General features: G+C 47.1%; 2 protein-coding genes and 1 pseudogene across 4 annotated transcripts; 2 read left to right on the forward strand and 1 right to left on the reverse strand.

Moving 5' to 3' along the window:
- Positions 1 to 528: 528 nt before the first annotated feature.
- On the forward strand, positions 529 to 8,657 carry LOC129356977 (protein Shroom2-like; annotated as a pseudogene).
- Positions 8,658 to 8,685: 28 nt separating this feature from the next.
- sumo1 (small ubiquitin like modifier 1) lies at positions 8,686 to 21,555 on the reverse strand. 2 transcript variants are annotated; one of them, XM_055026514.1, is made up of 5 exons: positions 21,432 to 21,555; positions 11,192 to 11,266; positions 9,922 to 9,999; positions 9,780 to 9,851; positions 8,686 to 9,551 (listed from the first exon to the last, which is right to left on the reverse strand). In XM_055026514.1, exons 1-5 carry the CDS (start codon positions 21,486 to 21,488, stop codon positions 9,483 to 9,485), a joined length of 351 nt encoding a protein of 116 aa, XP_054882489.1. In that variant the 5' UTR covers positions 21,489 to 21,555; the 3' UTR covers positions 8,686 to 9,482. The 2 variants fall into 2 exon arrangements, with proteins under 2 accessions (XP_054882489.1, XP_054882490.1); XM_055026515.1 differs by lacking the exon at positions 21,432 to 21,555 and adding an exon at positions 11,567 to 11,696 and having other exon boundaries at positions 8,691 to 9,551.
- Positions 12,722 to 20,172, forward strand: map3k2 (mitogen-activated protein kinase kinase kinase 2). Of its 2 annotated transcripts, none has more exons than XM_055026512.1 (16): positions 12,722 to 13,049; positions 14,728 to 14,797; positions 14,874 to 14,992; positions 15,064 to 15,104; positions 15,165 to 15,264; positions 15,334 to 15,435; positions 15,707 to 15,773; positions 15,848 to 15,978; positions 16,083 to 16,162; positions 16,243 to 16,307; positions 17,166 to 17,258; positions 17,346 to 17,588; positions 17,664 to 17,943; positions 18,017 to 18,147; positions 18,219 to 18,396; positions 18,489 to 20,172. In XM_055026512.1, exons 2-16 carry the CDS (start codon positions 14,746 to 14,748, stop codon positions 18,706 to 18,708), a joined length of 1,902 nt encoding a protein of 633 aa, XP_054882487.1. In that variant the 5' UTR covers positions 12,722 to 13,049; positions 14,728 to 14,745; the 3' UTR covers positions 18,709 to 20,172. The 2 variants fall into 2 exon arrangements, with proteins under 2 accessions (XP_054882487.1, XP_054882488.1); XM_055026513.1 differs by having other exon boundaries at positions 15,710 to 15,773.
- Positions 21,556 to 26,585: the final 5,030 nt, after the last annotated feature.

Here is a 26,585-nt window from a genome sequence, read left to right on the forward strand (position 1 = left end):
CCTAGACAGATACACACACACACACACACACACAGATACACAACACACACACCACACAGATACACACACACACACAAACACACAGATACACACACACAAACACACAGATACACACACACACAGAAACACACACAAACACACAGATACACACACACACACAAACACACCTAGACAGATACACACACACACACACACAGAAACACACACAAACACAGATACACACACACACACACTCCTCTGTGTCCTCTCTGCTGACGCTGAGATGGACGTTCAACTGAAGAAGCAAAACTGCAGATGTGAGAAAACAGAAACAGGACGGCTGATGTCAGCGTCACTCCTTCATCTCTCAGATCAGTGAACATTAAGTCAGAGGTCAGAGGTCAGAGTTTCATAACTGGACATTTTTCACGTCGTCCAGGATCCTCCTGGCTGCACAAACACCAGATTAGAGCGAGGACAGAAACTCCTCCCTCGTCTCAAATCCCCGTTATAATCCCAAGGAAATCTGCTGCACACAGCAGGCGGTGAGGAAGAGGAGGGAAGAAGGCTCCTACCTGGTTTCTGTGGACCGGTTGGACTGGTTGGACCGGTGGACCAGTAATGGTCTCTTAAGTGGTTCTGGGATTGTTGGTAAGTTTGAAGGTCAATGATCGATTTATTCAGGTCTAATGATCTCAGGAGCATTTTGGAAAGTCAACCATGTTGATCTGGGACCATCATTATGTTCTGAGCCCAGGTCCAGTAGAACCGGGTCTGGTAGAACCTGGTCTGGTAGAACCGGGTCTGGTAGAACCGGGTCTGGTAGAACCGGGTCCAATAGTTTAAATAAGGAGTCCTCTGGTTGTACTGAAAGCCTCTAACTGGAGTGAATTCAGTTCCTGTTCCTGATTTCAAACTGGATTCTGCTTCTGACGGCCATTTTTCTGCCTTCAGGCTGGGATGGTCAATGTGGCGTCATGGTGATGTCTCGTCACGTCAAACGATGCCGTCAGAAAACCAGCTTCATGTGGCCAGAAATTTCCTGTCCAAAGTCTTACGCAGCTCCATGAGGTATAGAAGCTGTTTCCTGTGCAGCCTGTGCTTGGTGTTCATGTGAACGACTGCTTTCAGTGACAGTGTGAGAATGACGCGTTTATAACGCGTTTACTGCTTGCATTGTAGTTGATTTGTGATTTTGCGTTTCTTATGACTGTACATATGTTTCATGGTAGCATTAAGAGATAATTGATGTTTCCATGTCTAGACACATCATGTAGAATCTGTCTTTTTGTTTTCTCTTTCTTTACATTAAATTTTGATTCAAAATGACTTTAGTAAATAACCAAATGAACGTTTGCGCTGCTCTTCCTCTACATGCTCTCCAGGAAGAACTACTTCTGTAAAAATCATTTCTGTCTCATTTGCTGTTCTGTTGGGTGTAATGATAAATTTGGTTGCAAGTTTTCTTTTATATAATCATTATTATTTCCCATAATTAAACTGGACAATGGTAATAGGGTTAGGGTTAGTAATAATGGGTTGGGTACTCGGAGCAGCCAGTGAACTGAAAACAGCAGGAAGCTGAACTGTTGACCTCTGCAGACTCCTGCCGTTTATCTTCCTGTGGAAAACTGAAGCTAGTTTGGATGTCAACCGCTCAGCGTTGTGTTGGCTCCGCTCTGCAGGAAAAAGGAGCCGGGGATCCGGCGCCGTTCCTGGCTCTCCTCCAAGCTGAGAGAAGAGGAGAGTGAACCGCAGGTTCCCAGGCCACCACAGCGCCACTGGCAGAGAAAATATGAAGCCAGGTAAGAAATCTATACTCAGCTTCCTGCTAATGATTCAAGTTGTTCAAGCAATTTGTTTTATCAAAAGGCCCAAAGAGTCAACTAAGACTCAGAAGACTCAACACAGCAATCGGCTGAGCTCAGTGAACAGCATGGAGAGACTGGAGCATCCTTCCCATCCGTACGCGCTGGGTTGTCGTTCTCCGCCTCCAGACACGGACGCCTCTGAACCCTTTTCTGGATCCGGAGCTAAAAGAGACTCGGCCTTCAGCTGCTTCTCTGGCAGCTCCAGTCCTCCCGTTCTCCATCCCAGCAAGTCTTGCAGGAAAGATGCAAGCATTGAAAACATTTTCTTTAGGGGTTTTCAGAGTGAAGGACCTCAGCAGAATGAACAACACAGAATCCTGCAGCCAACTCTGGGGAACGGAGGTGGCAGGGGTCACGGGGCGAGGAGCTGGCGCCGGCATCTCGGGTTTCTGCTCCAGGCAGAGCTGGTGTGGGCCCAGTGTGGCAGGTACCAGAGAAGAAAAAAGCCCAGTCCCCTCCTCCTCCACCACCACTGCCTGTCCACAATGACAGCTTTGCTGCAACCAAGGTGTTTCCATTCTCTGAAGAGAGTCACTGCAACTCTTTTGAAAAGCTGACAGAAAACAACCCCAACCGTCTCCCATTTCAGAACCAGCTCCACCCCAACAAACTCGTCTCCTTGTCCAGCAGTGATGTCACCCAGCCGCATTATGTCCCGTCTCCTGCCCACCACAGGCAATGCAGTGATGAAAGCCCCTTCTACCTTCACACCAGGACGGCTCCACCAACTGAAACTCAAAGTGTTGGGAGCTACTATCAGAGCCTCCAAGATCTGCCCTCTAATGCCTTCAGTGGAAAACACACCCGGCACTCCACAGCAACCATGACAGGACAGGACAGCCGACACCTTGGCCCTTCAGCTAACCATCCAATGCAGAGTGGTGAGTTAAAAGCCAGGGAGAGTAAAGCTGGAGGAAGGAGAGGAGAAACAGAGAAGCCCCAACAGATGAACAATAGCGAGTCAGGTTTCCACAGCTCTCTAAAGACAAACGTTAAAGCCAAACATCCTACAGCTCCGTCCCAGATGCCTCACTGTGAAAATCAAGACCAAATTGAGAATGGTGTGTACCACAAAACTTCCCTTCAAAGCACAGAAGAACCATCAAAGACAGCGAGTGATGAGATGAAAAGACTCCTTCATCAGAGTATTTTTCATAAGGCTGCTCTTTCAAGACACCAAGACCTATGGATGCCTCAAGAAGATCACAGGATATCAAATCGGAAAACTCCCCTTCTCCACTTCCTGACTCAAGAGAGACAGACGTTGGCAGAGAGGCAATCAGCGGCTGCTACAACATCTCCGATTTCCACCCAGGACGTCTGTGAAAGCACAACCATGAGCAGCGTGAAAGCAAGTCGTCGCAGTGACCGCTATGCACCACCCTTCGTAAGGAGATTCATCAGAAGAGATCGCGCAGCTGCAGAAGAGCCGAAGCACTGCAACCCTGATGTACGAGGTTGAGGAAGATGATGCAGAAGAGTGGAGGTCCATTGAAGCCTCTGCTTCCTTAAATACCTACAAGGACCATTTGAAAGAGGCCCAGGCGAGGGTCCTTCAGGCCACCTCCTTCCAGAGACGAGACCTCGAGCCCCTGGGGCCAGAGGCACCGCTTCTTAAAGCACCCTATGGGCGAATCAGAGGACGTAGGCGATTGCATCCGGCCAAGACGACGCATTCTTTCTCAGAGCCGGACAAGATAGACAAAGTGGGAGTGGATGGAGAACCCCAAAGCGGCTCAGAGCAACAGAGAAAGTTCTTTGAGACCGAGCCTTCGTTTCCCAGGCCTGTGCTGAAGTCAGGTCACGGTTCAAACCTCAACCCAAGCCAAGATGAAACAAGCAAGGCAGGAGAGACCTTTGCTTCTGGGACAGCGATCAGTCTCAACCCCACACAGATGAGCAGAGTCCTGGAGAAAAGCAGGTTCTACTGGAACAGCAGAGACTGGATACCTTCGCTGAGTACCAGGCCACCTGGAACAAGCAGAAAAAGCCTCCTGATCCCAAAACACAAGGGCGATGCCTCTCAGCTGAGAACATTCTAGATGCTACTGCAGAAGAGAAAGGTCTTTGCATTCATAAGAAATCCAGATCTTCACCTTCTGCAGACTTCTACACACAGGTGAGCAAGATTATGTTTGGTGTGATGTTTCAGAAACATGGCATCAGGTCAGGATGAGAAAGGCCTGCAGAGCTTTAGAGACATATCCCAATGTAGAAACCAAACTACTGCTGCACTCATCAACGGTTGATTTGAATTGATTCAGATATTTCATCTGTTCCGTTCTGCTTTGAAATGCTAAACATAACTTTTCTCTTTCAGAAGATTTCCTCTCATTGGAGAGATTGTCAACACAGGAGAGCAGTTTGGTGGCCAGGTGAGGTTCCCTGCCCGATACTCACAATCTGCAGAACATTTAACCAAGTCATTGCTTTCAAACGTTTCAGAGAATGTTTCGGGTTTGTTCACCAATTTTCTCTAGCCATCAAAAAGTCACGGATGGTTACGGTACAAAGATGTTCCCTGAACACCAGCAGGCTGACCTGCTCCAACAGTGATGCAGTGATTCTTGCAAAAGGGGCCACAACCTGATTTCTAGAATGTCCTTTCTGTTGATCGGATGGAAGACATTGATTGTCGTGTCTTTCTGAGACACTAGAATGTGGGTTTTCATTCTTTAAAAGCTAGAATCATCAAAATTACAAACCATAAAGGATTGAAATACTTTGCACATGTGTGAGGAATCTAAAGGACTTTTACATTCTGGAAGGAGTCACAAAAACCTTTTCACAACATCAACATGTTGTAGACGGACCTCGAAGGTTGAGGCCTCCCTGCTTTTGGTCAAGAGTTCAGGAATCTTCATCGTCTGTTTATGATGGACGGGTGGAACGGAAGTTGGGCCGGTTCTGTCTGTGATGGTGAAGAAAGAGATGAACCATAAAGCAAAGTGTTTGGTTTACTAGTTTGTCTCTGGATCACAACCAGAAGAAAATCTCAGATATAAGTTGGGCTTGGGTTAGACATTTTGTTTATGTTGGAAGGCGGATGTTTTCCCTTCCGGTTCTGATGAGGTGTTCATTTCGACCATTAGAGAGATGGCAGGGTCGCTGGACCGCGGCCCAGGACCCAGAACCGCTGGGTTTTTCACAGGCGCTGCGACCACAGAACCAAACCCAACCTGGCCGGTTCCTCCCTGTCTTCCGGACCGCCGCCCAGTCATTTAGGACCAGAACCCACATCCTCCTCCTGGGAACTCCCCGTCTGAGGCCAGGCGGACCGGACCGGTTCTGCTGGTGCCGCCCAGCCCACCTGCCCTCTCCAGCCGGACGGGACCCGGTCTGCCTCGCCTCGGTTGGCTGCTGTCGAACCGCAGCTGAGGTTCATCCTCCTGTCCCAGAGCAGCTTGAGTCGTTTAAATCATGAAGAAATGAAACATTCATTCATTTAACTCAAGAATACATTAAGCCTTTAACTTTGTCATATTTGCAGAAACAGCTGCTCCCCAACATCATCCAGAAAATCATTTAATTACATTAATAATTGAAACTTATGAAATAACTTATTGCTGATACAGAAATGTCATATTTAGTATTTCTTCACAAACTGACCTTAGTAAAGGAAAGTTGAGAGGAAGGAAAAACGTATGTCAATGGGGATAACTGCACTCAGACAAGGTTCTAGTTTAACCGTATTTCAATAATTCATTTGTCTCAGAATAAATATCTGAACTGTAAATAAATGAACTACAATCCAGATACATGAATAAAGAAAACGTAATCAGTACCAGATGATGAAGGTTTGACGCTTTCTGCTGTCGGCAGGTCAGAATCAGAACCACAGAACCCAGCAGCGATGCAGGAGAACGGCCCGGTGAGAACGGTTCCGGTTCCGGAACGTCCACGGCGAAGGCGGCACGGCCGAGTCCGGCAGCCCGGCATCTCCGTTCAGCACCTGCAATTGGCAGGAACCAGAACAAGAACACGGCCAGGAACCCGACAGAGCCCGGACCCTGGAGGAGGACGCAAAGAGAGACGAGCTGGCGAAGGACATCATGGGCAGGGACAAGCCTCTGCTGGACATCCTGGACCACAGCAGCAGGAGGACCACCATGGACCTGACGGAGGGTGTGTTTGCCTTGACCCGGCCCTGGAGGCGATCCAGCCGCGCAAGAGGCCATCAGCTGGATCCAGGCTGCCCGGCACCAGCAGGTCCAAACCACCAGCTATTCCTAAAATATCACCCTTGAACCGTTTAGTCGCACGAGTTCCTAAAAATGTTAGGGTGCTTCTCAGAAAAGGGTCCAGTCCTCCACATCTCTGCTCCAACACCTGGACCAGGTGAAACGCTCGTCACCAGAGCCGGCTGAACGCTGCTGGAGCAGAGATGCAGCTGCAAGTACCAGCAGGGTTGAGGACTGGACTGCTTTAATAGAAGCACTAAACCAGGACTGGGCCATTCCAAGCTCCGAGGGTCTCCTGCAACTTTTAGATGCGTCTCTACTTCAACACACCTGAGTCAAATGATGATTAGCAGAACTTTGACTGCAAAGGGTTAAGGTTAGGAGGTGATGCAGCTGTTGGACCAGGGAGACATCTCAGAGTTGCAGGACAGCGGCCCTCCAAGACCAGGATTGCCAATATCAGTTTGGCGTTGGTCTGCCATCTGGTGGAGAACATCTGGAATAGCAACTACATTTCAGGAACTGTTGAGAAATGACTGTGGAATAGTAAATCTAAATAAGAAGGGTTGTTTCAATGGTTTCTATGTAATATTGAGCTTAATTCACTTTAACTCAAAGATATTTGGTCATTAAGTGATAACTTAGAGGAGAGAATGGAAGTCTTGATTGACATGATGACAACCTGTGGGACTTCCTCAGGAGAGAAGAGGAGGACGTCCCTGTCTCCACCTCTCTGGTCCCCAGCTCCTCCTACTACAACACATCGGCTCCCAAAGCTGAGCTGCTCATCAAGATGAAAGACATGCAGGAGCAGCTGGACCTGCAGGACTCCGAGGACGAGCTGGACGTCGATCTGGCCGGTAAAAAGGTAAAACCTGTCCAATCACGCCCGATGCGCCGCAGAGCAGACAAGTTGTTTGACCGTATCCATCGGTTTTCAGCAAAAGCTGATGTCCAGCCTGTCCAGGAAGCTGGCGGTGCTGCGGGAGGCGCGGCAGAGCCTGGAGGAAGACGTGGAGGACAATGAGGCACTGGGCCGGCAGGTGGACGCCACCGTCCGGCGCCTCTGCCGGCCCAACCAGATCGACCGGTTCCGCATGTTTGTGGGTGACCTGGAGAAGGTGGTGAGCCTCCTGCTGTCACTGTCGGGACGCCTCGCCCGGGTGGAGAACGCCCTCAACAGCCTGGAGGACGGAACGCCGCCGAGGAGAAGGTGGACAAACTGAGGCAACGGGCCTTAGCTGCAATTAGGCTTTAGCTGCCAGGAGCCTTAGCTTTACCAGAACGTCTTGTTAACGCGCCTCCTTCCTCCTCCAGAGAACGCTGAGCGACAAGCGGAAGCTGCTGATGAGGCAGCATGAAGACGCCAAGGAGCTGAAGGAGAACCTGGACCGCAGAGAGCGGCTGGTGTTGGCCATCATGGAGGCTCAGCTGGACGCCGAGAACCTGGACGACTACCGCCACTTTGTCAAGATGAAGTCTGCGCTCATCATCGAGCAGCGGAAGCTGGACGACAAAATCAAGCTGGGCGAAGAGCAGCTCAAGTGCCTGACGGAGAGCCTGCCGTCAGAGCAGAGGTCAACGTCGGACCAGAGGTCAACGTCGGACCAGAGGTCAATGTCGGACCAGAGGTCAATGTCGGAGCAGAGGTCAACGTCGGAGCAGAGGTCAATGTTGGAGCAGAGGTCAATGTCAGAGCAGAGGTCAATGTCGGACCAGAGGTCAATGTCAGAGCAGAGGTCAATGTCGGAGCAGAGGTCAATGTCGGACCAGAGGTCAATGTCAGAGCAGAGGTCAATGTCGGACCAGAGGTCAACGTGGGACCAGAGGTCAACGTCGGACCAGAGGTCAACGTCGGACCAGAGGTCAATGTCAGAGCAGAGGTCAATGTCAGAGCAGAGGTCAATGTCAGAGCAGAGGTCAACGTCAGAGCAGAGGTCGCCGTCGGACCAGAGGTCAATGTTGGAGCAGAGGTCAATGTCAGAGCAGAGGTCAATGTCAGAGCAGAGGTCAATGTTGGACCAGAGGTCAACGTCAGAGCAGAGGTCGCCGTCGGACCAGAGGTCAATGTCAGAGCAGAGGTCAAGGTCGGAGCAGAGGTCAATGTCAGAGCAGAGGTCGCCCCTCACACTGTGACCATGAGGTTTTCCAACAGTGGAAAACCTCATGGTGAGGAAATGTTTCTGTTTCCTCTCCAGGCGATTCCTTCGTCGGCTTCAAAGACTCAGAGAGAAACTCTGCTTTTAACCGAGTGTTTCTGCTGAAATCCTGATTTTTCTCCAGCTGATTTTAGTATTTCAATCAGATTTCCTAATAATTTATTGTAGTTTTTGTGTGATTTATTGTCATGGTTTGTGTTTAAGCTGAACAGAGAAATGCATTTGGAAAGTCTCTTATTTTGGAAGGAAGCTGAATTTCCTGGACGCGAATCCCAAACTGAAGGAGCTTCAACACTCATAAGAATAGAATCTGAGTCCCGGCTGCAGGATCCCATCAGACCGTCAGTTCCCCAAACGACAGTGTTTCTCACAGTGAAAAACTGGTCAGGTCCAGTTTTAAGTCAAAAATCTGAAAAGTGTGGTGTGCATTTGTGTTTACCTCTAAATAAACGCACGGTTTAATAAAACTGCAAAGTCGTTTTTTCTTAAATATTTTATTGAAAAAAAGAGAAACGGCTCACTTCCAGACTTTCAAACCATCTGCATCGCGGTTCCCCTGATGATGATGAGGATGAAGGGGGCGGAGCCGTTTCCAACACCACCTGGGAGAAGCGAGTGGCAGTGGAGAGAGAGGGTCTCCCAGACCACACAGCCAGCCTCTTCATCCTCTCAAAAGAAGCATTTCCATCATCAGAGCTTAAAACGACAAGCTCAAATAGAAAATCTGATTCCAGAAGCTGGAACTGAAGAGACGTAGCATTCCGGCGCGCTAACGCTAAAGATGAAACATGATCCGAGTTTAAATCAGTAATTTCACTGAAAAATCCACCCGCAGAAACCGGTCAGAGCGAGACCTCTCGGTCAGAGACGGTCGCTCGAAAACCACCAGCTCCCCCTAGTGGCCACTGAGCAAACTGCAGCAGCTTCTGTCAGATTAAATCCGGTTTCCTCCCAGAAACAGATCAGATGATTTTTACTTCACTAAAATCCAAATCAGAAAAAAAGGATAAAATCTAAATGTGGTCATCAAATTCTCTTCAGTTTGATTATTTCTAGAACGTTTGGAGACTTTAAACCTTTCAGAAGCAAAAACGTTCGTCTGCTTCAGGCCAGAAAAACATTTTCACCGTTTTACAACAAACATGGATTAAAAGCAGAACCTGAAATCATCAGCAGTAAAATCTAACGTCCAGCCCTGGAAGCCCGATCGGATCCAGATGGTTTGAAACGGAACCAAAATGACATCCATACAAAATAAAATAGAAAATCAGCAAAAAGAGAAAACTGGAAATTTAATGGGCCCAAAGTCCGCCGGTCTGTTCTTGATAAACCTCGATGACGTCTTCATCTTCCATCCCCAGCTGTAGGGGACAGATGGAGAGACAGAGACAGGGTTAATGTTGGACCTGGAAAAACCTGGAAGGACCTGGAAAAACCTGGGAGAGCCTGGAAAAACCTGGGAGGACCCGAACCATGTGCAGAGAGACCTGGACCTGGATGGACTGACCTGAACTCACCTGGACCAGGTCATTCCAGGTCATTCCAGGTCATTCCAGGTCATTCCAGGTTATTCCACAGAGACTGGTTACCTCTTTGGGAGTCTGGTTGTCTGCGATTCTCTGGCCCTCGAACAGAAACCGTAACGTGCTCGCTGGCACGCCCTGGGATGGGAAAACATGAGGGGTCAGAGGTCGGGAGGGGTCAGAGGTCAGGAGGGGTCAGAGGTCATACCTGTCTCTGGCTGTAGGACTCTTTCAGCTTCTTTAGATGCGTCGTCATTTTGACCTTGAAGTGGATTTCGCTGCTGTCCTGTGCGGAGAAACGATGCAGCTTTTTCAGAGATAGAAATCTGCTGAAGCTTCGGAGAATGACGGCAGCGACGGCTTCAACCACAGAAGAAGAAACGCGACGGCTTCAACCACAGAAGAAGAAACGCGGCTGCAGGCTCATTTGATGACGTTTAAAATCCAGCAGGAATGAATGTTTTATCAAGTTATTGTCCTGCTGAATCGGACTGGTCCCGATCTGGTTGGGACTGAAATGTGGCAGCATCAGGGGAAAATGCAGTTTGATTTAGTATCAAACTTCAGATCCATTTTAGGTTCTGAACTGCTAATCCAGCCTGAAGCAGTTCTGCAGAAACTGATTGGATCGGCGCCAATAGCTCGGCTCTGAACATCGGCAGAGATTCATCATTGGACAGTTTAGGGGAAAAAAGTCCTGATTTTTTTCCTTTGAGTGATTTCCAAACATCAAAAGTTAGAAGGATAATTAATCAAACTCAGCTGTGCTGTGAGAAATGAGGCAGATCATTTAAAATGAAGAAATTCAATGCAACTCTACTGGCTAATAAAGTAAGTGAACTGATTATACAAATCTGATCTGCTCTTCAGAGCATTGAAACGATTCAGTCGGCTTCAGCTGCTCAACGGTAAAACGGGCCGGCTGAACCTCAGAACCAACGCCGAATGTTTCGGATCGGGAAATATTCACAGAACCAAGATATCAGGATAAACAAACTGAATTCAAAGCAGTCGACCCGCGGTTGATAATGGATCAGAACATCTCCGTGTTGTAACCCAAAATAATCTGGTTTCATCCAGATTAACACTCCAGGAAAATCCAGAGTCCACAACAAAAACACACAAGTCAAATAACTTGAGAACTGAATTCCAGCAGTTAGTTTAAAAAGGGCAGAATGAAAATAACAGAGCTGAACTTAAGGCCGAATAAAAGACCATTTCAAATCATTGAACTAAAATGTATCACAATTAAATCAGAGACTATGTGAGAAACTTCACAAAATCAGCATTTATTGAGGTTTTGGTCTGATTTTTTGACTTCTTTTCCATCTTAAACCTAAAGTAGCATAAAGTCAGATGATAACTGTCTGCTATTTTTGTAATGTGGATGAAGCAGGAGGCACTAGCTGGTGATCCAACACTCATTTGCTCGCATCAATTCATTTTATTCATGAGAATAAAAGAAGCAGTGTCCTGACCTGGCCGATGACTTTTAGTTTGATGTACTCTCCATCCTTCTTGTCGCCCCCATCTTGACCGGAAGGTTTTGTCTCCTGGAGCAAAACAAACGACAGAAGCCGAACAGAGACATGTCAGCGAGGCCTGGACGTTTCCGAACCTCACACTCTGCCCGCCTCGGGCTTTTGGACCGTCGCTGTTTCCGAGCACAATTTATTTTCGAACTGAAACCAAACAGAAGCCCAAACTGTTGAGTTTCGGGCCTGAAGCTACATCAGTTAGCCGTTAGCCCGTTAGATAACCAGATCCCATGAACAAAAACACGCATTAAAACACGCGTTTCCGGCGGCCGCGCGGAGGAAACCCAACACGAATCCCGACCGACCACAGCTCACCGTGTCCGACATGTTGGTCTCTCCTCTGTCCCGGTAAACGTCCCGACAGTAGATTAGCGCTAGCTCCCTAACGGCTATGTTGTGAGAATTCTGCAGCAGCCGGAAATGACGCAGGGTGTGTTTTCAAAATAAAAACGGCATCCTACCAACCGGAAAAGCTGAAATTCAGTCAAAGTAAAAACGTTTTCGGGAGAAAAAGTTTTGTTTTGCACCTTTGCCATCCGCCAATAAGAAACGAAAGAAGAATAACGTTTTGTTTTATTTTGTCTTTTGTCCAAATCTTATTTTATACATAAGCTTTAGAATAATGATTTCATGTAACATCTTTAAATTTTGTAAGGACTTTAACTGCTTTAAAACTTGTTTTTCAGAAGATTTTTAGAGGGACATAGAGGCTGTGAACATATTTTATATTTATAAATAAACTGGATCACACTCTTCTCATATAAAAAGCTACATGTTTTTTCTAAAGAATAAAACTTTATGAAGTTTGTTTGAGCCTAACAGCATTTAAGATCCATGGAATCGGGGAAATGGGTCCAGGTTTAATTGGCTCTGCTTGGATCATTTATAACATGTTTTCATGAACAGACCAAAACTCCAAATATCAAGCTTGTTGTAGCTGATCTCAACTGTGTTAATCATTTAATCTTCTGTAATTTAACTATTCTTAACCCGTCAGATCAAATTGAAGATTTAAATTTTGCACAAATAAACATTTGTATGTTACATCTCTGATCTGTATTAAATCATTTATGGGAGGCTCCTGGTGATTGGGGGGCCCAGAACAGCATGGGCAGATTTTATTTTATTTAACATTTATTTTTGCTTTAAATGTCAAACTCTGAAGTTGAAAAAGAAAACAAATGGCGCTTTATAAGCTTCGAGCTTAATAAAATAAAAGTGAACAAGCAGTCGTCCTTTCTTTCGTCATCTGACGTCACTTCTGACTCGTGTTTTTGTTGGACTCATCCAATGAGGTGAGGGGTTAAAATCTATCAAAGGCACTAAAATAAAAACAGCCCCTTCCGGTGGTTTGTCTTCAAAATAAAACAAAACTATGAAAATGCTTTGAAAACTCGACATCGTGCTTTTATGGTTTTCAAGTGAAGCAGGAGACTTCCGGTTAGTGCTGCTCGCTGGACGCCATCTTGACTCCTCTGTGGGTCAACAGCCAGCGAAGCTACCATCAACCGGGTCTGCGGCGCCACAAAATGAAAGCTGTGGATTAATTTCTGCCCGCTTTCTGTCTCTAACCCTCGGGGACATTGAGGCGGACAGAGACCTGCTCGGTCTCCCCACCTCCGGAGGGACTCTGCGGGACAAACCGCCCGTTATCGGGCCTCGTCGTCGTGGCCCAGCAGGACTCGAGTGAAGTTGGGAGCCAAACTTCTGCTTCCTCCAGCCGCTGTCCGCAGGGCCCGGGGCTCCTGTCACCGGCCCTGTGGATGCGGAAGTGAGTGGGGATTAAATCGGCCCGCAGGTGAGACGGGACTTCCGGCGGAACTGGCTTCGAGTCTTGATTTGGTTCCGTCTCGGTTCCGTTGCAGCCCAGATTAGCCTGGTTGGATCTGTGGCTAGTCCCAAAGTTTAGCATCAGCTTAGCCTGACAGCTCGCTGTCCGCTCCTGCTCACAGCTTCACCCTGAGTGACAGGGTGAAGAAATTCACCATTTCATCTGACAGTCTGTAATGGGCCGGTGCTTCCAGACGCAGTGAGAAACTCATCCTTTACGTGCATCATGATGCAGTCCGCCATGTACAGCCTGCTAGCAACAGTTGTTGCTGTTAGCTTCCGGGGCTGCAGTCCAATTATAGCTGGGTCATAATTAATCAGCTCCATATTTGGGCATGTCCTGATCTCATTCCGTTTATTACAGTCACTTCTGACGCCTTTGTTTCCCTTGTTTCAGAAAAAAACATAATAAACACCATTAAGTTTAATTTACTAAAGTACCAGTGGAGCTGAATGAATGACCCAGTGCCATTCTGACAGACAGAACCTACAGAACCTGTGGTTCGGATGAAATATCTACTGAGGATCTGATTATGATGCTTTGGTTTCAGACATGTTTGCATTGAAGGAGATCATGTGTGATGTCAGTGTTTGTGTTTTTTATGCCTTTGGTCGTGTGAATCGTGGAAAACAGTTTCATAACCGAGGAGAACACATATCTTATTGTTTCTGAGTATTGGTTTCCGTCACTGAATGTGACCTGAGGTCGTCTCCTTTGGGTGAATTATCGCCTGCATCATCAGTCATCCGATGAGCGCTAACCGTTTTTATCCGGTTTTGTCAAGCCTATAATGCCAAAAAGATCAACTTTTTGAACCTGATAAGTTGTGACTGGTTGAGTCCTAAGCCTCTGAAATCAGGTGAGATATTTGGGAAATGACAGAAGAGTTGAGCGCCATTGATTGACGTCTGCTATGGCTGCCAGTTTGTACAAGTTATGTAACTAAATAACTAAATGTTTCTGCCGGTCATCCGAGTCCAGCTGCAGGAGAATTTCGGCGCAGAGTTTCGGTCACATCCTGTGGCGTCGCGCGTCCACCGGGTTTTACCAAGACTTTGACCAAGTCTGGAATAAAGACTGATAGATTTCAGAATGATCTTCAGTGTTTGTGTTACTAGAGCTGCAGCTCTCTGGTCGGCCTGATCAATCAAACTGAAGGTCATGGTTGGTGACCCCAACCGCTCAGAGACCACTGACTCCCCAACTTAGAAGATTAATGCAAAGTCAGCTTTGAGTGTTGTGTTCAAGCACATTTACGGAAAGCTTAGTGGAAGGAAAAGCTGTGGGAAAGCAGAATAACTGCAGCCTTGAGGAGAGTTTAGAGGTTCAGATATGAGCACGACCACCAGGCTGGACCTGAACCAGCAACAGGTCGGGGAGGGGTGGGACTCTAAACAAAGGTCGGGGTGAGGACCCATGTTAAAGTCCAGAGTCGGGGGATGATCTGGGTCATCAGATCAGCTGCTGGTTCTGCTCCACTGGGTTTTTAGTGAGCCTAGACAAGGCAGACCAGACAGAACATTCTGGGTCCACATATTCAGAACCAGAACATTTGGGGTCTCTTGTAGATTGTTCTCTGGTCTCTATCCTGAAAAGCAGTTCACTGATGTGATTCACTGACCCGGTGCGTGATCTGCTGCTGCAGGACAAGGGAGTCCCTTTGATGGGAGAGTCCTCCGTCCGAGCCTGCTGGGTCAGTCGCCGCACCATGATGGGTAAGTCTGCCGCTCAGCAATGAGCAGCGTCCGGTCGGTGGGTTCTGCTGCGCTCATGACCCCGTTTGACCTCCAGATGAGCAGGAGGCCCTGAACTCCATCATGCAGGACTTGGCCGAGCTGCACCGCTCCAGCCGTCCTGCGGCCTTCCTGTCGGACTTGGGGAAACCCAAAGCCTCGTCACCCAAGAACCAGGTAGCGTCGTCGGTGGGAGCGGGAGGCGGCGGCCGGGCCGGAAGCTCACGACCTCTGCTTTGTTTCCACAGAACGACGTGAGGGTCAAGTTCGAGTTCAAAGGAGAGAAGAGGTGAGCTTTCACATCCTGTTGCATCATCCTGACCTTACTGACCTCTGTCCCTCTCCGCAGGATCCTGCAGTTCCCTCGGCCGCTGAAGCTGGAGGACCTGCAGGCCAAAGCCAGGGTGGCCTTTGGTCAGAGCTTAGACCTCCACTACACCAACAACGAGGTACGGTGAGAGCCGAGCGGCGGCGGGCGGTTTGGCGCGCTCGCTAAGCTGTTCTTGTCGATGCTGCAGCTGGTGATCCCGCTGACGACCCAGGACGACCTGGACAAGGCGGTGGAGCTGCTGGACCGCAGCGTTCACATGAAGAGCTTGAAGATCCTGCTGGTGCTGCAGGTAGACCCTCCCTCAGTCGGCCTGGACGTCCAATCAGTCATGATGTTCCAGACGTTCACCGTCTCTGTGCAGCTACTACATAGCAGCTCCTGAAAATCTTTTCCAACTATTTTAGTCTGGATTTCTCCTGGAAAAGACTCCAGGCTCCCATTTAACGCAGAAACACTGCAAGACTCGCTGAATCCAAAGTGCCATATCAAATGTTTGATTACAAAACTCTGATTCTGGGATGGACTGTAGAAAGCAGCTTCAGGTGTTTTTGTTCCTCCAGAAGGCTTCGTCCAACATGGACCTCCTGCCGTCCCACCAGGAGCTGGACAACACGGGTTTCCGGGCCGGTGAGTAATGCCCCGGCTTCCTGTGGCCCCTGGGCTCCAGGTCTCCGTTGGACGTGACCTTTTGTCCTCTCCAGGCTCCCATTCCACAGACCGCAGCTCACCTCCTCCGGGGTACATTCCCGACGCGCTCCAGCAGGTGGCGAGGAACGGCTCCTTCACCAGCATCAACAGCGAGGGGGAATTCATCCCAGAGAGCATGGACCAGGTGCCCAAACTGGGCTTCATGTCTTTACTAGCAGACCTACAGAAGCTCCTTCAGGTCGTACGGCCAGTTTGGGTCAACCCTAAAGATGTGCTTCTGTCCTCCAGATGTTGGACCCGTTGTCGATGAGCAGTCCGGAGAACTCTGCGTCTGGAAGCTGTCCGTCATTGGACAGCCCGCTGGACAGGTCAGAACCTGGTTGCTATAGCGCTGACTTAAAGCTTGGAGCTTCAGGATGAATGGGGTTGTTTTTCTTTGTTCTGCCAGCGATTACCCCAAGTCCAGGATGCCTCGAGCGCAGAGTTACCCCGACAACCACCAGGACTTTCCAGGTGAATCAGGCGCGTCGGGTTCAGTTGAAGGTCTGCTCACTCCTGCGTCCTCTGTGACCTCAGCAGCGACGCACTTTGACCTCAGCAGTTGGAAAATATTCTCAGTACTTTGCAGCAGAAACCACCAGTTTGTGATGCAACACAGAAAAACTCAGAAAGTTAAATTTATCTCAGCCATTAAGCCACAAAACAATCGGAGCCTCAGCTGGCAGATTGCTGCCACCTGGTGGCAGTAGCAGCACATTACAGTGATGCTTCATATAAAATAATAATCCAGTAAAAGAGATAAATATGAAAAATACGTAAGTGCTGATGAAAACAAATACGATATCAATAAAAACAATGGTGACTAAAAAAACACATAAACAGTGTTTATCATCCTCATGTACTCGCTGCTAAATGTGCTAACGGTGGAGAAACAACTTTACCAGTTAGAGACACTAACTAGCCTTAGCATTCACAGCAGGATCTGCTATGAGAAGCGTAAGAGGGAGAGGGGTGAGCAGCACCATACACATGGTGACTGACGACGCTAACAGACGCTCCCTGACTCTGATTGGTTGCTAGTTAACACCAGAAGGCAGAGGAGATGGATTTTTAACAGATTGTCACAACACAAGAGTTTCAATATGTAAAAAAAATATTTTCTCAAAGCTCCCTGCAGCTAATTATTGATAAATTGATTTGTTTTCACTCCAAATTATAGTAACAATAGTTTCACTTCATTTTTATTTGAGGTCAGCAAATCCTGTAATCTTTTGAAAAATCTAAATGTCATCAACAAATAATGTGAATGTTTGTTACCAGGTTGGTGGTTAGGATGAGGCTCCTGACCTTTGACCCCCTCTGTTTCTGCAGAGTATGACCTCCCTGTGTTTGAGAAGTCAGGCAAAGGCGGGACATACCCACGGCGGTACGGCGTTCCTTTTGGCCTGCAGGACTACAGTGACGGTGAGTCGGGTTGCAGGGGTCCAGGGCTCTGGGTCCGATCAGAGACCAGCAGAACCTTTGTCCACAAGGTTCTGCTGGTCTGTGCAGGCAGGAAGACGTTCCCTCGTGCTCGGCGGACTCAGGTCCACAACCTTCGCTCGCCCGTCAGCTTCAGCCCCACAGAGCAGTCGCCCAGCACCAGCAGCGGCAGCAGCGTGTTTACCCCTGACTTGGAGGAGGCCCCGCCCACTGGTTCTGCCCCTGGACCGGCCCCCAACAGAAGGCGGCGCGGCAGCGACATCGAGGCCAGCACCACGCTGTCAGTCATGGACATCAGTCCGCCGAGCCGCTGTGAGTCCAGCCCCTCACCGGATGACGCTCTTCTTCTACCCTTCTTCTGACTCGTCTCGGTCTGGTCCTCCACAGCGCCACGTGCACCGACCAACTGGCGGCTGGGGAAGCTGCTGGGCCAGGGCGCCTTCGGCCGGGTCTACCTGTGCTACGATGCGGATACGGGTCGGGAACTGGCCGTCAAGCAGGTCCAGTTCGACCCGGACAGCCCAGAGACCAGTAAGGAAGTGAGCGCCCTGGAGTGCGAGATCCAGCTGCTGAAGAACCTCTGCCACGATCGCATCGTCCAGTACTACGGCTGCCTGCGGGACAGCCTGGAGCGCACGCTCTCCATCTTCATGGAGCACATGCCGGGGTGAGTGTTGGATTTGGTCCTAGTTGAGTCCTGGTTCTGGTCCAGTCCTCTGATCGTCTCCTTTTGGGCCGCAGGGCTCCATCAAGGACCAACTGAAGGCGTACGGTGCACTGACGGAGAACGTGACACGGCGCTACACGCGGCAGATCTTGGAAGGCGTGTCCTACCTGCACAGTAACATGATCGTCCACAGGGACATCAAAGGTGAGCCGCCGCTTCACGTCTGCAGTCCCACTTCCTGCAGAGATGATGACAAAGCGCGCATTGTTCCCCAGGCGCCAACATCCTGCGGGACTCTGTGGGCAACGTGAAGCTGGGCGACTTCGGCGCCAGCCGGCGGCTGCAGACCATCTGCCTGTCGGGGACAGGCATCAAGTCGGTGACAGGAACGCCATACTGGATGAGTCCGGAGGTCATCAGTGGCGAGGGCTACGGCCGGAAGGCCGACATCTGGTGAGACGGCGCACCGGTCACAGAGTTTCCAGAGTTCAAGTATGTTATTGGCGGGTGCAACTGTAACGTCCACCCTCCTCTCTCTGTCTCAGGAGCGTGGGCTGCACCGTGGTGGAGATGCTGACCCAGCGGCCGCCCTGGGCCGAGTTCGAGGCCATGGCGGCCATCTTTAAGATCGCCACGCAGCCCACCAATCCGGTGCTGCCGCCGCATGTGTCGGACCACTGCAGGGAGTTCCTGCGGCGGATCTTCGTGGAAACCAAGCACCGTCCGTCTGCGGACGAGCTGCTGCGGCATTTCTTCGTACATTGAAGCCCCGCCCACCCGCAGAGCAGCCAATAAGGCCTTAGTTTAGGGGCGGGGCTGCCTCTGGCCCCGCCTCTCCGGAGCAGAAGGACCCGACGTTTGGCTTCAGCACCTTATCCTGTCGGTGGCCGGTACGTGTTCTGGACCCGACCCGACCCGGAATGTAATCCACTCCACAACCCAGACCTACGACCCAACTAAACACTCTTGGAAACTTCCTCTTCAGTCGGCGCCATGTGCCTACTGTGGTTCTAATGGCACCAGACGACCCAGTATGATCCAATGCGACCCGTCCAGAGGTTCTGGCTTCCTGGAAGAACTGCCTTCACTTCGTAGCCCAACCCCAGCCGACCCAGTTCTGCCGGTGCCGTTCCTCTATGCCTTTTCTGCAGCCAGAACTCAACAGGATGTCAGCCGGGCTCACTGCATCCAATCAGAACTAGGTGGTTCTGATCCGTTCTGCAGCCACTCACCGTAGCTTCTGGAGGAGTCAGCTTCAAGTCCCCAAATTAAAAGAATCGGAGTTGGGATGCTTTTAAATTGAGCGCTGACAGCGGTCGCATGTCCTGACGTTTTCTGAGCAGCCAATTAAGACAGTGAGCTGGGGCGGGGCTTAGGAAAGGTGCAAATTCCACTGGCAGGTTGTGTTTACGCTGCGGCTCTCGGTCTGGAGGTGTTGCAGAGTCTCCTGGGGCCACTAGGTGGCAGCGGCAGCAGGAAGTGGGTCAGTAAAGCTCTTCTCGTGTCGCTAAGATGTGGCTGCTCTGATCTGTTCGCCGGCAGTTCTGGCCCCAACAGGAAGTCCTGCAGGTGGACGCTCCACCACCAGGAGGCGCTGTGGGATGCACTGTTGCTTTCATAAATGTCCTCAGCAGCTGTGGCTGAAACGGCTTCACAAATCTTTCTTTGCACATTTTAAACACTGTTTTTCTGTGTGTGTGTGTTGAAGGTCCAGTTCACCTCTGCTTGAATGTAATGTGTCATTTTCACCTCTAGGGGGCGCCGCTCAGCAGTGGTTGAACTCTTCAGTATTTGTCAGCTGCAGATTCACCGACGGCTCTCTCTTAAGTCACTGCTGTCATACCTGGTGTGTGTGTGTGTGTGTGTGTGTGTGTGTGTGTGTGTGTGTGTGTGTGTGTGTGTGTGTGTGTGTGTGTGTGTGTTCTGAGGTACGAACATTAAAATCATGATGTACAGACGTGTAAAATGAAAACGTCCTTCTTGTTTCCTGTTTGTTGTCTTGTAAAGGAAGCCATGTTTATAATTCTGATTGGTTTGTGACCAATTCGCCTGTTTATATCAGATCTGTATATCAGTGGTACACATAATTTTTAATATATATTTTTATTTTGTTTGTTTTTTATGGGAGATTCCCAGCATGGTTGGGTCAGAGACGCAGCAGAGCCATTGAATGGTTTCTGCGTTCAGAATTATGACCATGAAAACAATTAAAGATATTTATTTCACAGATTTCATGTCTCTGTAAATTGTTGGCTCCAATCTGCAACATGACTCCATTGTCAAATGAAGGGGATAAATGTTTCAATATTAAAATATCAGCATCTCAATTATTGCCACAATGAGTGGCAATAAATGGAGACTCGTATTGATGACTTACGCCCCCTTGTGGCTGCAGAGCGCAGCTTCACTGTTACTGGAAAAAAAACTTTCTGGTTGCTGCAAAATTCATAAATCTTACAGTGTTTGAATCAAAGTCATATTTGGGTTTAGAGAAATGCTAAAGTGGATGAAGGGCCGTGTTGGCGCAGAAATTAATATAAACCTTAGAGCTGAAAAGTTGATATTTTTATAAAACTGCTCATGTTTGGTTCAATAGTACATCTAGTTCCAGTGAGACGCAGGTTACTATTGACGTCCCTGAAATGTTGCTGCTTTCAGTCGAGTTTATGTCCATTTTCTAGAATAATGTAACTGCAGCATTTTGTAAAATCAGAGCTTAATTTTTTACAATTGTGTTGGCTTAAACTTGTAAAAACGTAACTTTATTTTAAGATGTTTTGTTTTTGATTGAGCCAAAGGAAATGTGCATCAGAGTAATTTATTCAGCTTTATGTTGATTGTAGTTACCAAGACACTCTGTAGCTCTAGCTAACGCTAACCTTTCAAAACAAGCCATAAATAAGCCTTTCATCATTATTGTTACTGCAGTTTAGGGAGAAAGCAAACTGTTTCAAATAAACTGTCGTCCAGCTCTGGTTTCTAAAAATGTTGGAGAAACAGCTTGTTTTAGTTTGAAGATAAAAGTGTAAATAAGTCATTTATTCTGCTTTATTGTAGTTACTATCAGAGACCACAAGAGGAAAAACATCCAAACATCAATGACAGTTTATGTCCAGGTACTTTAACTAGGCCAAGCACTTAGGTGACAAGGTCTGATCATTGAGGAAAATCAAGTTGTTTCCTATAATTTGAAGTTGTAGGTCTGTTCAAAATTTATTTGGACTAATTTCTATGAAGTAGTTTTTGGAGAAATCTGAAGCTGAGGGCCGTTTGGTACAGTTGCAGATCAGAGGATGTTCATTGGGAAGAAAGCTTTGTGTGTGTAGTGTTGCATGTGTGTGTGTGTGTGTGTGTGTGTGTGTGTGTGTGTGTGTGTGTGTGTGTGTGTGTGTGTGTGTGTGTGTGTGTGTGGCTATTCCTCTAGAAGACTGGAGTCACCTTTCCCACGTGCTGTTCCTATAGGCGGAACCTGGAAGGCTGATACGTACCGCGCCCCTGGTTTCAAAAACACACTGTCCGTTAACACCGCAAGGTGGAACCAGCATGCCCAGGAAGCAGAAGAGTTTCTCCGTTGCTTCTCCTATTGATCAGGACGTGGAGGCTTGGAAGCAGTTCCTCCAGGATCTGCAGGAGAAAGGAAGGGAGACAGAAGTAGAAGAGAGGCATCAGAAGCTGCCAAAGGTGACGATCCATGTTGTCCATGTGGACAAGGACTGTTTGACTTGTTCCTTCATTTTGTTCTTGCTCTTTCACTGGGAACCAATCAGTGTTTAGCATGCTCTGGCTGTTGGAGAACTGGATAAAGGGAACCAAAAAAACAATCAGACCATTGAGTTCATAAAAAGGCTAACAGATGACCCAACTGCATCATCCAACCTGTTTTCAATGACTGATCTGCATATTTCTTGTCTGCAACTCAGAGGTTAGCTGTAGTTTTTGTTCTATCTAAATGATCTGGATGTGTTTAACCTGAAGAATTACTCAGTTTCAGAGGAAGACCTTCTTAGGCTTCTGGCTGCAGGACTTCAGCTGTGGAGGTACTTTAATAAATAAAATCATCATGAAGAACTGCTTTAAAATGGTCTTTTGGGTTTGTAATATTTGATGTCTTCCTCGTTTTGTGAAGCTCTGGCCTCAGGCTGAGAACTGGACCTGCTTCCTGTTGGCCTGCAGAGTCCACACCGTAAACTCCAGGCTGTCATGTGAGGCACTTAGTTAAAATGTACAAGACAGTAAAAGAACTCTTGAGTAATCCTCTGTATGCCCAGGAGATGGCCTGAGAGATACACTGTAAAATGTAATAAATTCCCTTTACTTAAAAAAGTTAGGAAACTGATTGCCTCAAAATCTCCAAGTAAAACAGCCAATTCATTTTAAGGTGTTATAAATAACGATGTTTAGACAACTCAGATAATGGCAGTAAACTTGAGTATAGGTAACTCAAAATCATTAGTAAGGTTGACTATAAAATGTCAATTATGACTACTTCAATTTGTGAGTTATGTCAGTTAAGCAGTACTCATAAAAATAAGTTATGCTTACACGTTAAAGCGTTCACATTACTTGCAAAATATCAGGAAACCGATTGCCTTGATATGTTCAAGTAAGAAGAACCAAAAGTGTTAAGTTATTGAAACGAAGAGCCAACAGAGAACAGTTTGAATGGAAAAAATGTGTAATAATTAAACAAGTTTATCTTAAATATAGGTTCTCAAGTCTGGTTACAGACACACTAACCTGGAAACAAAGTTTCCATAGACTTTTTTAGGAACAAAAAAATGACATGACTTTTTTTCTAGGGCAAAAGTCGTGTCAGTCTAATACTGAATCCTTCAAATGGCCCCCAGTTTTTAAAACTTTGAGAATCCCTGTTTAAATGTCTTTGAAACAAACACTCAATTCTCAATAATAGAGCCTAACAGTTATCATAACATCGATAAAGTGAAGTAATGTTTCTCCTCATTAACAATAAACCATTTAGTAGTCTGCAAGTGCAATGAGGCTTCCTCAAAAAAGAATCAAACAAGAAATAAAAATCACTTTTCAATAAGGATAAAGGTATCAACGTTGATCCATGATGTCACATCACAGTCACTCATTGCATCAGAAGATTTTTGAGTGATTGTATTTTTGGTTTTAGGGATTTATGTCCAAATGAGAGAAGCACACTTTGGATGAAATCAAAGGTGTACTTCAGTTGTTGGGTACTCCAAATTCAGAGCATAAATAAGTCCAAAGAGCAAGAACATGGCATGTGGAAGATTTCCAAGGTCATTCATGACGAGACTTGCTTCCAAAATGATGGAGGTACCTGAAGGTGCAGGGAGTCAGGGGAGGCCTGCCTGTCCTCAGGAATGATGGTCAGGATCCCAATGGGGGTGTGAGACACGTCTGGGTCCTCGCAGTCCTAACAACAATAGAAGCAACACCACAATTACATATCAACGTTACAGCTGTCCCACCTATGGCAGTCCACTCATCATCAGCCTTCTATGATGATTTTATGTTGCCATCTCTGTTGGGCCCATAAAACACCACTCCTTTTTTTAAATATTAATATTACCACTTGTAGTGAACTTGACAAGACAGAAAGAAAAAAGCCTTTCAGTGTGGTAGAAACTTTCAACCACACTGAAAGGCTTTTTTTATCTGGCCAACATCTTTATCTTTATCCCTTTTCCTTTGTTTTGCACCCCGGACAGCTTTTTTCTCTGCCGCTCCATCCTGTTGCTACTAAATAAACATATTTTCGACTAACGTTAGTTCCAAACATCGCTAAATCATTTCACATGAAGTTAACCTCAAAACCTGGACTTACGGATGAATTATACGGCCGAGATAATGAATATAAGTTTGCTAAAAACCAGTGGAACTTACCATGACAAAACTTGGCAGCAGAAACCGCCATATTGTTGACAGTTTGGCGCTTCTTTCAAACACGTCACTCGTCAGTGGCCAACTGCGCATGTGCGTCCAACGAGAGCTGCCGAATGATGCCGAGTTTTCTGCTGGTTTTGCAGTTGCTCACTCATAACTCCAAGTTTGGGTTACTTGGTGCCGATGAGTTTGATATCTTGCCTCAGTAGAAAGTTGTCTTTGCTAAGTTTAGGTTAGCATAGTGAACAGTTAGCTGGAATGAGTTCAGGTCACTGTTGGGACTTTGGTTAGATTAACTTTAGAAACAGTTTGTCATATGAAATATTAGATGTAGCATGAACATTTTGAGTCAATCTTCAGTTAGGTAGGTTTGGATAAAGATTCAAACTGAAACAACTGCTGACTCTCTGAACTTACATAAATGATTAAGGAGGGCCTTCAGAAAGGGGGGGTGTTATCCCAGTGGATAGGTCAGAGGTCGAGTGGGTCTGCCTGTCACAAGATGAGTCAAATTCTTTGGTGTTTGTTTAGGTAAAACACTAAAACCTTTAGAAACAATTCTTCTAGAATCAAATGTATTAATTCTGAACTAGTTAGTGTCTCACCATACTAATCTGCATGCATCTTAAATTACTAAAATAGAACAGGATTAGGAAACTAAAAGTTTTAGAAGTAAAATATTTCAAGTATTGTAAAAGAGTTTTTTTCTAAAGAAGACAATCCTGCAGTTGTTAGATCCAACTCATTTGGCATTAGATTTGTGTCAGTGTGTTTATAACAGGAATCAGTTTCTTGATGAATCGCTGAGGCAGCAGAACCACCAGGTCCAGTTGCAGATTATAAATTTTGGTCTGGACTGTAAAAAAGATGAGACTGGTACAGAAAGACCCTGTTTGAGAATGACCTTTGATCTCTCCATATCTCAAAGAAGGTAATGAAATGAAACAGGTCAAAGGGGAAGACACACCTTCTAATGCATAGATTTAAATGAAGGGAATCCAGCTCCTTATAAAATGTCTGTTTTACAGCAGAAGATCGAATTGCTTTGTGCCCATTTTTGTTTTTCCTTTCAACTCGTTGCAGGTAATTGTGTGTTTTGTTATGTGTTTGGACTTCTTGATAATCTGGCTGCAATGCTGATGTGACATTCTGGATGCATTGAATTCTCTGGATAAAACTCCAGATATATCTGAAGTTTGTTCTCTGTGCTTCCCGCTGTGCATGCAGAGTCCGGGAGACTAGAGGAAAATTAACGAGCAAGTAAATTTATTCCTCTAAGTTCAACATCACTTTTCTTTTAGAGTAAGATATACTATTAGATTTTACAGTGTAATTCCTCGGCTGCTTTTGTTTGGATCAGATTCCTGTGATCCTTCATTGGATCCCAACATAAACATGTCTTCCTATTTGATGAGAAACAGAAGCAGCAGGTGGAAGACGGCTCACCTGGCCATCCGATTGGCTGCTGCTCCTGGGAGACGTCGCCACCGACTGGCGGTCCGATGAAGACGATGAAGACGATGAAGACGGGCCTCACATTGTGACCAACAGAGTTTCTGTTCCCAGGATTTGGTTTCTGGTCTGGGTTAAAGACAGTTGACTTCTCTTTTAGCAAAATGAACCAACAACAACTGTTTGTAAAAATGGCCTGAAATCTGCACTGATGTGTCAAATTGAAAGTATCAGATCATTGTGAAGTTATGAAGCATTAGGTTAGGGTTAGGTTAGGGTTAGGGTTTTAAAGCAGGTTTTTACAGCAGCTGGTTTCTCCAATGATTCTTTACATTCTTATTGTTAATGTAGGAAACATTGTTGAGGGTTTTAAAGATCTACAATACAATAAGGTAGCAACATTTACTCAGTCTTGTAAATTAGACATTTACTTGTTCCACATATTTTCTTTTTACAAACTTAAAGGAAATTATGATTAAGAATTTATTCACTTTCACATTAAGTACACGTCAGCAATGATTTTATTTTCAAAATTATACCACTAAGATCTATTTCTCAAATATTTGATCTGGTAAAATGACCCTAAAACTGCAATTTCATTTTACAAGATGAAAAGAGAAACTTTAGTGAATAAAAATTGAGTGTTTAAATAGAATCCATGGTGAAAAGTTGAACTTGTGTTGTTGCAGCGTCTCACCGGGTTAAAGAAAGGCCGAGATCAGGATTCGGGTTAATCTGAGATGTTAAATGTTAACCCTAACCCTAGAGCTCTGGGCCAAGGAGATTCAGAGTTCAGAGTTCAACAGACAGCAGCTCCGACTTCCTGGATCCAGTCAGGCTGCAGGTTCAGTCGTGGACCTGCTGGACCTGCTGGACCTACTGGACCTGCTGGACCTACTGGACCTACTGGACCTGCTGGACCTACTGGACCTGCTGGACCTGCTGGACCTACTGGACCTGCTGGACCTGCTGGACCTACTGGACCTACTGGACCTGCTGGACCTGCTGGACCTGCTGGACCTGCTGGACCTACTGGACCTACTGGACCTGCTGGCCCTGCTGGACCTACTGGACCTACTGGACCTGCTGGACCTGCTGGACCTACTGGACCTGCTGGACCTGCTGGACCTACTGGACCTACTGGACCTGCTGGACCTGCTGGACCTGCTGGACCTGCTGGACCTGCTGGACCTGCTGGACCTACTGGACCTGCTGGACCTGCTGGACCTACTGGACCTGCTGGACCTGCTGGACCTGCTGGACCTGCTGGACCTACTGGACCTACTGGACCTGCTGGACCTACTGGACCTGCT

The sequence above is a fragment of the Poeciliopsis prolifica genome, unplaced genomic scaffold (assembly GCF_027474105.1).
Source record: "Poeciliopsis prolifica strain line A6 unplaced genomic scaffold, Auburn_PproV2 SCAFFOLD214, whole genome shotgun sequence".
Classification (NCBI taxonomy): domain Eukaryota; kingdom Metazoa; phylum Chordata; class Actinopteri; order Cyprinodontiformes; family Poeciliidae; genus Poeciliopsis; species Poeciliopsis prolifica.

Bases quoted from the DNA above. Each gene is read 5' to 3' on its own strand.
- map3k2 (XM_055026512.1), top strand. From the start codon at position 14,746: ATGGGAGAGTCCTCCGTCCGAGCCTGCTGGGTCAGTCGCCGCACCATG. The intron at 17,589-17,663 runs GTGAGTCCAGCC...GGTCCTCCACAG, and splicing joins CATCAGTCCGCCGAGCCGCT to CGCCACGTGCACCGACCAAC. The intron at 18,148-18,218 runs GTGAGCCGCCGC...ATTGTTCCCCAG, and splicing joins CGTCCACAGGGACATCAAAG to GCGCCAACATCCTGCGGGAC.
- sumo1 (XM_055026514.1), bottom strand. From the start codon at position 21,488: ATGCTGGTTCCACCTTGCGGTGTTAACGGACAGTGTGTTTTTGAAACC. The intron at 11,267-21,431 runs GTACGTATCAGC...GTTTTGCTCCAG, and splicing joins TTTTTGAAACCAGGGGCGCG to GAGACAAAACCTTCCGGTCA. The intron at 9,852-9,921 runs GTATGACCTCTG...TTCCCATCCCAG, and splicing joins AGTCCTACAGCCAGAGACAG to GGCGTGCCAGCGAGCACGTT.